This window comes from Lynx rufus, unplaced genomic scaffold (assembly GCF_022079265.1).
Source record: "Lynx rufus isolate CCGP_SWC_20201006 ecotype Redwood Valley unplaced genomic scaffold, mLynRuf1.p SCAF_3, whole genome shotgun sequence".
Taxonomy (NCBI): domain Eukaryota; kingdom Metazoa; phylum Chordata; class Mammalia; order Carnivora; family Felidae; genus Lynx; species Lynx rufus.
In genome coordinates, this window is record NW_025814845.1 from 2,035,947 (window position 1) to 2,049,321 (window position 13,375).

The 13,375-nt window shown below is 50.3% G+C and overlaps 1 protein-coding gene across 2 annotated transcripts in view; it reads right to left on the reverse strand.

The window, feature by feature from the left end:
* The window catches only part of EVC (EvC ciliary complex subunit 1), a 72,669-nt gene that overhangs the window by 7,844 nt on the left and 51,450 nt on the right, over positions 1-13,375 (reverse strand). For both annotated transcript variants that reach the window (XM_047092145.1, XM_047092146.1), the window contains exons 13-17: positions 9,824-9,933; positions 6,182-6,392; positions 5,033-5,239; positions 2,261-2,405; positions 353-464 (exon numbers count right to left, since the gene is read on the reverse strand). In XM_047092145.1, coding sequence (XP_046948101.1) covers positions 353-464; positions 2,261-2,405; positions 5,033-5,239; positions 6,182-6,392; positions 9,824-9,933 — 785 coding nt within the window. The remainder of the gene's footprint in view (positions 1-352; positions 465-2,260; positions 2,406-5,032; positions 5,240-6,181; positions 6,393-9,823; positions 9,934-13,375) is intronic.

The following is a 13,375-nucleotide window of genomic DNA, read 5'->3' on the forward strand; positions in this document are numbered from 1 at the left end:
GGGACCTCAGGTCCGCAGAAGCGTGGGCCACGTAGCTGGCTGTTGTCATGCCAGCAGCGGGAACCAGCTGGGGGCCTCACCTCCCTGCTCCCTCACGGTGCTTTCTGGGGTCACTTCCAGGGTGAACAGCCTGCTCCCGGCCCCCGTGCACGGGGGGATCCCACCCCACCCGGACTCGCTCGTTCCCGTGTGCCAGGCCCCATCCTGGGGGTCGCGTGTTGAGCAGGGAGCCCGACCGAGGCACGGGGGCCTCCACTCTGGCAGCCACGTGCACGCACCATCGGACGCCGAGTGCGCGGAGCAGACGCGTGGGAGGAGAGGAGGGCGCACAGGACAGAGGGGGCGAGCTCACCTCTGGTGGACGGCCGTGCAGGCTTCGCCAGATCCATTCACCGCCTTGCTCCCCGGCGAAGGGTCTCCGAATCCCTGCTTTGTCTGCAGCTTGTAATTCTCCGTTCTCTCACCTAGACCATTTAGCACACAAGGTCAAGGGGCATGCTTGGGGCTGGCCTCTGAGCCAGGTCTGGGGTGGGGCCGGGCACAGAGATCGGCAGGAGACGCGCTCTCAAATCGTGGGCCACTTACGCAGCACCTGCACTGCCCCTGGGAAAGGCTCCGCATGCGTGAGAAAGCGAGGCTTCTGTCAAGGACCCTGCGCCCCCGGAGGAAGGTGACCCCTGCTCTCCCTGCAACTGCTCAGACCCCACTTTCTTGAGAGTGCCAGGAGCAAGGGTGGAGAAGAAGAAAGGTTCCACTGCAGAGAGGCCATCACGGGTAAAAATTCAGAGCAGAAGGAACAAAGCGTTCGACAGGCGGTGCTGTGGGTGTGCAGCCGGCCCCTCCCATGTGGGTGCTTTCCGGGCAGCCAGGAAGTCCGGTTGGGCCGGAGCTTTCTAGAACACACAGGTTTAACCTGGATGGTCTCTAACCTGGGTGATCTCTGGGGATGTGGCAATCTAGGACTCTTTAAAAAAAAACAAAAAGAGCACTGAACGAAGCAGCAGGAGCTTATGTGGTCAGCTAAGTTGTATCATTTCAATGTATTTCCTGGGAAATCCTCGCATGAGAGCCGGGGTGTCAGGGAAACAGGAAATCTGAGCTGAGAGGATGTGTGGAGGGTGAGCCCAACCTAGCCTCACAGATGGGGAAACCGAGGCCTAGAGAGGGAAGGGAAGGCCCCGGCTCCCAAACGCCCTGCGGTGACCATCTGTCTGTCTCCTGCCGACCGAGACCATCTGGAGTCATTGGGCAGATTTCCAGGCAGGTGTCCAGATTTTACTTTGAGTTTGGGATTCAAAGTCCCCAGGACAGGGGAAGAAAAGGCACCTGCTGTGCTTATTGAGGGGACTGATATTCCCAGAAGACTGCGCCCAGGACCTGCTGCCCATCGTTGGTCGAGGAATCGGTTCCAGCTCTGGGCAATCCAGGCAAAACCCGTCTGAGAACGTGGGGTTCTATGCTGTTCTGAAGTCCTGGATGCAGGGAGGGACGTTACAAGCAGAGGCCTCGAGGAAACTGGCTTTTGTCTATTATTATACACGTATTGTTGCTGGCTTTGTGGATGTTGTCCATTCTGTCACCCAGGTGGCTTCTTGTGAGGGCACATGGGGGAAACTCTCTGGGTCTTAGGAACATCAGGGCCACTGATCTGTTCTCACTCGCTGTCACTGCACAGCTGTAACTGATGAAGTTCCCATCCCTTTGGCCACTAGGAAGCCCAGAGTCAAAACCGTGTCACCATTAGGTAGGGATCTGATGGCCTATGTCCCAGATCATGACCTCACCTGAACCCCATCTCACTGTCCTATCCTTGTCCTGATTCATCTACTTTAAAAAAAAAAAATTTTTTTTAACGTTTTTTATTTATTTTTGAGAGAGAGACAGAGCACAAGCAGGGGAGGGGCAGAGAGAGAGGGAGACACAGGATCCCAAGCAGGCTCCAGGCTCTGAGCTGTCAGCACAGAGCCCAATGCGGGGCTCGAACCCATGAACCGTGAGATCATGACCCGAGTCAAAGCTGGACGCTTAACCGACTGAGCCCCCCAGGCGCCCCCTGATTCATCTACTTTTCAAAAATCCTCTTATACCGTATGGTCCTCTAGGTGGCTTTTTAAAAGCCTATTTTAGGGGGAGGGAGCAGGCAATCAATCAACCAAACCACCCCAGTAACGTTCGGAAGGTCTGACGTGCCATTGCGTCCCAAAGCAGGAGCACGTCTGGCCTGCTGTGTGCGGGGCTTCCCTGAGGAGGGGGCCGTTACCCTGCAGGGTCTTCAGGTGTTGCAGCCTTCTCTCCTCGTGGTCCTGCATGACCCTCCCGATGTGCTGGTAATATGCTCGCACGAGCCGGCCGACGCCAGCACTGGTCACGTAGACGCTCTCCACGGCCGCCTCCGTCAGCACTCTCTGCGGCAGGAGGGGGAAGACACAGCAAAGTCACATGCGGTCCCCCACCCACGTCCTGGTTCTCAGCTTCTACCACGCCCGACCTTGACTGGTGGGGCAGCGGGCAGAGCATGGGTGGGTGGGTGGCTTACGCCTGTCCCAGTGATCTTATGTCCTTGGTCAGGGGTGCTCTGGGGACGGCCGTATGACCGGTTCTGGCCAGCGAGACCCAGTGTTAGGGAAAATCTGTCGGGGGGGGGGGGCACCTGGGTGGCTCAGTCGGCTGAGCGTCCGATTTCGGCTCAGGTCATGATCTCACGGTTCATGAGTTCCAGCCCCGGTCGGGGTCTGTGCTGACAGCTCGGAGCCTGGAGCCTGCTTCGGATCCTGTGTGTGTCTCCCTCTCTCTCAGCCCTTCCCCCACTCACACTCTATGTCTCTCTCTGTCTCCAAAATAAAATAAAAACATTAAAAAAAAAATCTGTTGGGAGACCTTCCCTTTACAAACATTAAGGCAAAGCTTAGGATATGGGTGAAAGATTTTGCTGTCTTTTTTCTGCCTGGAATGCAGATCTGACGTCTGGAAAGGCAGTGGCCATTTTGAGACTAGGAGGGAGCGAACTAACGTCAAGAATGGTGGATCAGTAAGAAAGAGCCCGGTCCTTGCTCGCAGCCTCTGTGCCAGCCTGGAACCACCTACTTGCACATTTTCTTGTAATGTGGGCTGAACAACGTCCATTTATTTGCCATTTGAGTATGTCTTCTTGTTACCTGCAGAAACAGGCAATCTTAAGCGATACACCTTCAGACCCAAAGCGGAGGCTGAGATGCCCCACCATCAGGCACGTGCTGGCCGTGCCCTGGCAAAGTCACCGCCCTTCACTTCCTAAGATGATGGGCAAAAGGTCAGAGAAGTCAGACGCCAGAGGCCCCCGTCTCAACAAACATCTATCAGATGGTTCCAGGCTTCGGGCAAGAAAAAATACCCACTTACTGCTGAGCGGTTGGTTACGTTACGTTCCTGGAGCTGCGCTGTGTCATGGCGCCGTGGGAGACGTGCAGGGGTGCGTGGAGGCGGGGGAGGCGGAGCGGGTGGCGGAGCCGGTCTGAGCCGCCTGGAGCTCCCACGGCCCCGCTCATGGCTCACAGAGCCGGTGCCCTCTTCCCCTCCCCTCTGCTGACCTCAGCATCCTCACGGAGGGGTTCCGACTCCATGCCTCCAAGGCCCCCGGACCTGGCCTCGAACTTTCTGCAGGGAACTACCTCGGATGGCTGCGCCCTTCCTTCGCTTTCATTTAGCTCACGGAGCCGGAGCCCGGAGACAGGAAGCCCCTCTTCTCCACCTCCCTCCCAAGTCAGCCGAGCCACAGGCACCATCAGGCCTCTGTCCTCCTGTCTTCCTGCCACAGGGGGGCGCTGTTCACTCCCCTCTGTGTCCGGCCGATGCAAGTCCCACGGAGAGCGCTTGCCTGCCTGGATCGCCAGCCCAGCACCTGCCACGGGGCTTGGCACCAAGAAGCCCCGCGACTGGGACATTCTTCCAGAAACTGAACACCTGTTCTTTCTCGTAGCGGTGTGTGTGGGGAGCACTCCTCCCCTATCCTGACTCAGGCTCCCTTTGGGAAGGGACGCCACGTTCACGTTTCACTGCAATTTCGTGCCCCGAGCATCTATCGGGGAGGAGCTGTAGACTTTTAGGGAAAGGAGGTGACCCTTCCCAACACCACAAAGCAGGCCCGGCCCTGATGTCTGGATGGCGGGCAGCAGACATGAGCTATCTGGAACGAGGGGGGGTGTCTCAGCAACGTGGGTCCCCTCTCTTTGCTGTGCATATAAGTACGGTGTCTGTAGCAAGCGGAGGTTTCTTGCCTTTCCTTATGGTCTGAGCCCGGGAGGCGGCCCGGGGGAGGCAGAATGTGTCCACGCTGTGCGGGGAAGACTGGGGTCCAGTCCCACTTGGCCACTTCCTAAGCCTGGGAGTCTTTAACCATGTCCTTTGCCCGTGATAAACCTCAGTTTTCCCATCTGAACAAAGGGAAGGAAAGGATCCTTTCCGGGCAAGGTTGTGGGCAGAGCCTGCTGAGATGCGGCCGGCCGGCGAGGCACTCAGGTAGACTTACGAGCACACCGCTGTCATCTTTCTCCCTAGGGCTCGTGGTCGGGGTCGGTTCAAGCAGGACCCCCCCCCCCCCCACCCAAGCCTAGCTGGTTTTAGCTGCACTCAGCTGTCAGGGTCAACTCTGCAAGGGCTCGTGTCCACCGAGGCAGCCAGAGGCAGGAGCGGCTCACGCCTGTCTCTCTCTGGCAGAGGCTGTCTCCGGATCCTGTGTCCGCCACGGACCGGCCGGGCAGCTCTGGCTGAGCCCACGTCCCTCTCAGAGCTACTGGAAGGGCGGGGCCGGTGCTCAGAATAACGTTATAGGCGGGAAACCCCGCCGTCCTGTGGGGGAGGCGATTCCCGCTCGTGGAGGAGGAAGAGGGGGCTCGGAGAAGCCAGGTGATTTCTGCCAGGCCCGAGGCTGCTGGACAGGGCACCGCGGGGCCGGGGTCCCAGGCTGCTGCCCCGTCCACACCCTTCCCCCTGCCTGCCCAGCCCGCCCCAGTCCCTCTCGCCTCCCGGGGCCCCGGGGCCGGGGGTTGGCTCGCACCTTGAAGTCGTCCCAGTCCTTGGCCCGGCTCTTGGTGGCCGCGTTCCGCGCGTGGGCCAGCAGGGCCTGCCCGATGGCTCTCTCTGTGTGCTCCTGCAGGAGCCGCCCCACCTCCTGGGCCTCGGCCAGGAGCTGCTGCTGGAGCTGCAGCCGCGTCTGCTGCGCCTCGTCCTCCAGCCTGCTGGCCTCCTCCACGACTCGCGCCTCCTGGAAGGGACAGGAGAGGGAGGAGCCCACGCTGCACAGAAGCCGCGGCCAGGGCCAGGACTGGGATGTGGGGCTGGCCCAGCCCAGGGCCCCAGGAGGGGTGGGGGAGGGACTGAGAAGGGGCAGAAAGTGGGGACCTCTGGGCCCGCAAAGCCAACGATGGGTGAGCCGGGGCGTCTGTTCAAGAATCCCCCAAGCATTTATTGAGCACCAACGGTGTGCCCGGTGCCCCCTTGTGGCCCCTCACACGTACAAGAACTTCCTCATTCTTCCAAAATACTGTGAGGCCTGAACGCTAGGAGTGACGGGACACAGAGGCTCAGAGACACTAAGTAACTTTGTAAAAGTCACACAGCAGACCTACGTTCTGAAGCTAGACCTGAGTCTGAGCACAGTCCGGGACATCATGGAAGCCAGGGCAGGGTCCCGGGACTGCCCTTCGTTATGGGAATGGGAATTAGAGAAGGAGGCGAGGGGAGTCAGAAGGAGGAGGGCCAGTCCTGCCTGCTTCCCGCTGCACGCTCCTGGGGAGAGTGAAAGTCACTGTGAGCTCGTCCCCCACTAATGGTCAAAACGCCAGCAGCTCCAATAGCTCGGTGACTCCATGAGCCCTGCAGTCAGCCTGCTTGGATTGAGATCCCAGCCCGGCAATTTCCAAATCCTTTCTTCCCATTTGTTGAAACAGAGAAGCCCCTTTCTCCCAGCACCCTGATGGCGACCGTACGTATCTGTTTTGTGATTCCATCTGCATGTTTAGCCCAATTCTCGATATGGCATGCACTAAAGCCCTCGGGCACACGGGGCGCCCCCACGGGAGGCTGCCATCATCCCACCCCCCCTGCGATAATAGGCGTGGCGGGATCTGGGCTCCGGCAAACACGGCCAAACCCGGACCCGGCACGGCCTGGCTGGGACGGGTAGGGCCCGACATGCCGATCTTACCAAGGCTCTGAGCAGCTGCCACTGATGCTCGTCCAGACACTGGGAGGAGCCCTGCTCAAGGGCGTGCTGCTCACGCAGTTCCTGGAGAAGACTCTTCTTCCCGGCAAGTCTCATGTGGGTCAGGGTGGTGATGGCGCTGCCCCGGAGAGCCAGCCTCCGCAGGGCTGAGCGCAGCAGCAGGTCGTGTCCCTGTAGGATGTACCACGTGGACCTTTGAGGAAAGCAGACAGGGGGCTGGGAGTCAGTGCTGTTGGCTTCACTGAGGGTGACGGTTAACTTTGCCAGCTGGAATGTTCACAAGGCGCCTGGACATCTAACCAAACACTATTCTGGGTGTTTCTGGATAAGATGAACATTTGGATCAGTGGGCTGTGTAAAGCAGACCACCCTTTCTAGTGTGGGTGGGCCTCATCCAATCAGTGGAAATCCTGAAGATCAGAAAAGGCTGACCCTTCTGTAGGTTGCATTGGCCTAGAACGTGGGTTTGGTTTTTTTTTTCCTGCCTTTGGACTTGAACTGAGATACCAGCTCTTCTGGGGTGTCAAGCCTTCAGACTCAGGAGTGAGAATATACCATGGTCTCTCCTGGGTCTGCAGCTTGCCAACTGCAGATCTTGGGACCTCTCGGTCTACATATATTTCTCTGGTTGGTTCTGTGTCTCTGGACGACCCTAATACATTGAACTACCAAGAAATGCCTCAAGTAATCATGCTCCACAGGGAGTCCCTCCAGAAGGAGGGAGGTTGGAATCATCCGATCTCATGTTGCCTGTTTTCCATTTGACATGGGTATTCTCACCTATATTCAGTCATTTGTTCTTTGATTCGTGTTTTCAACTTTATCACATCCTGCCCCAAGTTTCTGATGCATTTATGCAGCTTTCTTCAGTACACATCCACATGAATTTCTTATGTTAACTTTCCAAGCCAACATATCCCAAACTGAAATTGTGGGCTGTTTCTGAGTTCCCATTTCAATGACTCAAGTGAAAAATGATGGTCTACCAGACAGGCCCAGCGTTTGGTATTTTCTGACAGCCTGAAAAGCTGAACAGAGTCGGGGCAGTCAGCCTACCAAGGAGGAGAGACCAGGCAAACACTCCAGGCTTTTCAGCTGGGGGCTCTTGTCCTAAGAGTAAGGAATCATCCCTCACAGAGGCTTAATTTTGAATCCGCTAAGTTCAAAACTGGGGTAGCAGAACTGCCACTATGGGAAATCCCTGCTAGAAGTAAGATAAATCCTCTCTGGAGGAAGATCCCATCATTCAAAATCTTAAATTATCTCTTAAGTTATCAAAATTATCTTAAATTATCAAAATGTTAAATTTTGAGCAACAGCGTCTAGCATCCGATGAAAATAATCAGACTTGCAAACAGATACGAACTGACCAAAAATAAAGAGAAAAAACAGACAATAGAAACATACCCAAAAGGTACTGGCTGTTGGGCTAATCAGACAAAACCTTCACAACAATTACGATGAATATGTCTAATAAACTAAATAAGTGAAGAGTTTCAAGAAACAACTGAAAGCTGTGAAAAGAATCAAATGGAAATTCTAGAACTGAAAAACAGTAGATGGACTTAACAGCAGATAAGACTTTGTTCAAGAGACCGTGGATGGGATGGTAGCTCAAAATATGTGTCTAGAACTGAACCACAGAGAACAAAAGAATGAAAAATAAAGGACACTCTGTAAGATGTATGTGAGAGAAGGCAAAAAGTTCTAATAAAATGTAGAAGCGGAGCCCCAGAAAAGTAGGGAAAGAACAGGCAAAAGGAATATTTAAAGATATAATGGCTGAGAATGTTCAAAAACTGATGAAAGACTGCAAATCAGAGAAGGCTTAAGAAGCACTATAGATTTATTACACAAACAAGAAATGCCCACGAAAACCACATGCATGGTTAGATATATCATAATACACCAATGAAAACCAAAGAACAAAAGGAAATCTTAAAAGCAGCCAGAAATTATTGAAATCAGAAAACAAAAGATTATCTTTAAAAGTACTTAGAAAAAGAAAAACCAAATTAGGATTCTATACCCACTGAAAACATTCCTCAAAAATGAAGATGAGATAGACCTTTTCAGACAAGCAAAACCTAAGAGAATTTGTCACCAGCAGATCTGGAATAAAGACACAGGAAACAATCAAGAGCAACGGAAACGGTAAATATGTGAGCAAATCTAAAGAAATACTGACTGTTGGGGTGCCTGGGTGGCTCAGTTGGTTGGGTGACCAAGTTTGGCTCAGGTCATGATCTCGCAGTTTGTGAGTTCAAGCCCCGCGTCAGGCTCTGTGCTGATAGCTCGGAGCTTGGAGCCTGCTTCGGATTCTGGGTCTCCCTCTCTCTCTGCCCCTCCCCTGCTCATGCTCTGTCTCTCTCTGTCTCAAAAATAAATAAATCATTAAAAAAAAAAAAAGAAATACTGACTGCATAAAACAATAATTATAATATCTCACAGGCTTGAAAATAGATAGAGAAGTAAAATACCCACTAACAAAAGCATAATCTATGAGGGAGGAATAAATGGAATTAAGGTGTTCTAAGGTGTCACACTGCCCAGAAGAAGGAATATATTAATGTACATCAGATTTTGGCACAGCAAAAATCTAAAAATGTTTAACCATTAAAAGCACAGTAAAAGAATACATAACTAACATGCCAAAAGAGAGATAAATTAAAATGATTAATAACAATAATAATAATAATAACACCTAATCCAAAGGAAGGCAAGAAAGGAGAGAGAAAGGAACACAGAGCAGGGAGAACAAACAAAATAAATAGTAAGGTGACAGATTAAAAATCCAAATATATCAGCATTAAGATTTACATTAAATATAAATGGACCAAATATTAGTATACTTAAAAGACACAGGTTTTCAGGCTAGGCAAATCTTGCAGTTGCTCCCTATTATCTTAGCAGGGCTCACAGAATTTTCCTGTGTGTTGTCATCTCCTTCCCCTGTATTATCCAATAAGATAGTTATCCCCCTACTTCTGGATGTATACACAAACTAGTTTCCTGGAAAAGGGTGGCAACTAGAAAAAATAGTTTTATCAGAATAATTATTCTCATAGAAAACAAGGAAAAATAAATATTTTAGAGTAAGATGAAAATATGGGATTACGCTAATAGCAACAGAAAAAACAGACTAGGATATACATTTATTAATAAATTGAGAGTGATGGAAAGTGGGCACAAAGAGTTTTTTTTTTTAAGTGATGGAAACGTTCTAAATTTTGATCATGGTCATAGGTGCAGAACTCTTGTCAATTTACCAAAAATCACTGAATTGTACACTTAAAATAATGTATGTGAATTATACCTCCAAAAAAAGTGTTTAAAATGTTCCTATCAAAGACAGCTCTACAAAGTAGGTGTGATTAGCCCATTTTATAGGTGAGGAAATTGAGGGCAAGAAACGGTAAGTCATCAGCCCAGAACATTTCTGACTCCACACCTTTATCCGTAGCACCCTATCACTCTCTTCCACGTTTACGTTTACAGATTGGCTGGTGTCCAAACCACACGGTAAGAATGGCAGGGGACGGTTAACTTGTCCACTTTGCAGATGAGAACACTGAAGCTAGCAGGGGTCACACAGGCCCCCACCCTGCAGAAAGCTGTACTCACTCTTCACTGAGGCCACCAAATCGGCCCAAGACTTGGTGGACGATGCTCTCATGGCCATCTCGCAGGTGCGTCTGCAGCACGGTGGACAGGGTCCACTCCTCCATCCACACCTAGGCCCAGCACAGAGGAACAGGGGTCAACTCACGGCCACTTCACCCATCACTGCTTTGTTGGAACATGCCTTTTGTTTCTTGTCTCAAAGATCCTTTTCTCCCCTGATTTCATTAAAAATTCCCCTCACCGTTCCTTCTAGAGATTTTTAAAGTTTCTTATTTGCATTTAAATCTTAAAGCTAATTTAACATTCATTTTCTGCGGTTTGAAGAAGGGATCCAATTTTTTTTTTCTGCATAAATGGATACTAATTGTGCCAGCACCATTTATTACCTAATTTGTCTTTTTATGACTGGTCTGTCGTGCCACCTCGTCTTACATAGTTTCCATACACACACAAATGTCATTCTAGGCTCTCTGTTTTGTTATGAGTCTGTCTTTCCGCATCAATACCACATTGCTTTAATTGCTGTTGCTTACAGCAAGACTTCATAGCCAGGCAAGTCCTCCCATATTCTTACACAAAACTGTCTTAACTATTCCTGGTTGTTTTTCCTCTCCTATGAATTTTAGCATCAGTTTATCAAGTTTGGGGAAAAAAGATTTTGGATTTTCTTGTAGTTGAACTGAATTTATAGATTAATTTGGAGTGGATGACTGTCTTCCCAAGATCGAGTTTTCCCATTCAAGAACACGGCATTTCTTCTCAGTCTTACTTTAAGCCTCCAATGACATTTTATAAACTTCTCCATTAAGCTTTTATACACATTGGTCAGATATATTTTTAGGGACCCTACGGCTTTTATTTGGAAGGGGATCCTTATTTATGTTATCACTGGGTGCTGCTGGTATATGGGAAACGTACTGGTTTGGGATGCTGGTTTTGTATCTGGTAAGTTTACTGAGCAATCTGAATAGTTGTAATTGTTTGCAGATTCTTTGGGCTTCTCAGTGGAGACAGTCACGGGGTGCCTGAGTGGCTCAGTCAGTTCGGCATCGAACTTCAGCTCAGGTCATAATCTCACAGTTTGTGAGTTTGAGCCCTGCATTGGGCTCTCTGCCGTTAGCACAGAGCCCACTTCGAATCCTCTGTCCCCCTCTCCCTCTGCCCCTTTCTCTCCCTCCCTCTCTCTCAAATACACATTTAAAAAAACTTCAATGGAGACAGTCATATCATCCACAAAAACCTACATAGGAGCCACACAGGTCATCGATTGTGTTGTTTAGACGTTATTTTTATGGCCTGATTTGTCATCTGATCAGTCTATCATGTTCTGTGAGATGAGGTGTTAGAATATTCCATCATGATTTCCATCTGTTCATTTTTCCTTTTAATTCAGCCAAATTTTGCCTAATGCATTTTCCTGAGGAATTGTTTCTTTTACGTTATATAATGACCCTCTTTATCCCTCAAGAACGCTTTCTGCCTAATGTAGAGTTTGTCAACTTTCTCTTGGTTGGTATTTGCCTGGTATATAACTTTTGGTGTCATGATGCTGTAGGTGAATCTCATAATGTCACGTAGCGTGGGGAAGGTTTCTCTGCAACTTACATGAATTTGTTACTATTCATTGTGACTGATGGTATACTTGGACTTATTTCTACCATCTTGTGGTTTCTGGTTGCCATGAATTTCCGTTGCACTGTTCACCCCCTCCCCTTCTATTTGCCTTTTAATGGGACTGACTGAGCAGTCTCCAGGAGCACAGCTGTGGTTAACGAGCCGGGCTATGGCTCAGTGCAGGGAGGGAGAAGGTGCACCACGGGGACACGGGAGACATCTCAGGTAGAGGGTGTTAAGCCTGACTGTAGGATTTAGGCTTTGGAGGGTTCAAGGTAGTGGAGCCTTGCTCTGGATTGGGTGCTGTTGAAAGGGGTCATGCAGTGATGGGGCATCTCTAAGTCCTTCCTAAAAGGAGGGCAATCTGGGGTCCCCGGGTGGCTTGGTGGGTTAAGCGTCCGACTTTGGCTCAGGTCATGATCTCACAGTTCATGGGTTCCAGCCCCGCATCGGGCTCTGTGCTGACAGCTCAGAGCCTGGAGCCTGCTTCAGATTCTGTGTCTCCCTTTCTCTCTGCCCTCCCCCGCTCACACTCTGTCTCTGTCTCTCTCAAAAATGAATAAACATTAAAAAAATTTTTTTTAGAAGGAGGACAAGGCTGTCATTGCGGAAGAAGCAGCCCTCAGTCATCTCAGCCAGGATAGGGGCACGGTTGGTCATTTCTGTGGCTCCGGCAATGTTCACGTGTTACCTTGCGTTCAGACACGCTTACGAGCTGGTCTCACTTTGTCCCCATCCTTCCCGGTCACAGAGTGGCCTTGTCCAATGTTGATGTTCTGTGACGTGGTTCAACAGGAGACCCAGGCCCGTGGGTCCCAGGCGGCTCCTGTGTGTGAGGGGCTAGTCCTGTCTCTGTCACGTGGGGAGACTTCATCCCGACCTTACACACTTAACCTGTCAGTACAAAGCTCAACTTCCCTTCCTCCAGAATAGGACTAATGCAATTCCGCTGTTCCGTCCTATTTTCTAAACTCCTTTTTTTTGAACCATTGATGTTCCTTTTGTCGATATTCTTATTTCCTTTTCTCTACTGCTTTCAAAGTTGTGTATCGTATACCTATTCCTTTTGTGGATTTAGTTTTTTTAACAAACATTCCTGACTCCACAAACCTAAGCAGTATTTTCTTGACCTTAGAATTCATGTCTGCCACCAGTTCTGGAAGTCTCTTATTCACTATCGCTTTGAGCACTTACTCTCCTTCATTCTCTCCATCCTCTCTTTCTAGGATCCCATGAGAAAGCTCCTGTGGGACATTATCCTTCTGGTGCCCACGTCCCTCAGTCCCTGTCCTATGTCCCCTCTCTGCCCTGCATTCTGGACCTCATTCTCTCATCTATCTTCTAACATTTCACACCCTGCCCCGTCAGCCGTGTTCAATCTGCCATTTAACTGACTCATCCGTTAAATATCTGCTTCCATCACTAGAATTTTCATTCATAAAAGTATATGCTTTTTTTATCTGTTGTCTTTTTTCCCTGTGTCCTGTTTTAACAGCTAGTAATTCCTTCTGCTAAGGTTTTTTATTGTTTTAAACATACATCCTTTATAAGAGCTCCTGTTTTATAAAATTATTTTAATGTTTCTTTTTGAGAGACAGAATGTGAGCAGGGGAGGGGCAGAGGGAGAGAGAGAGAGAGAGAGAGAGAGAGAATCTGAAGCAGGCTCTAGCCTCCGTGAGCTAGAGTGCTGACCCTCGTCACTGCTACAGGTAATTTTGTGGCTTTGGACAAGTTTACTCTCTGTTTCAAACGTTTATTTACTAAGGAGAGAAAGGGGAAAGGAGCCAGCAGTCAGGACATGCCCGGTACATGCTAAGGGTTTTGTAGTGCCCTCCCACAAACAGGGTGGGCTTCCAGGCAGGGGGGTTCTAAAGCTAGCACCTCAGGCAAATGATGTAGTGCAGAGGGAGGGGAGCACCGCCGTTTTAAAAAACACAG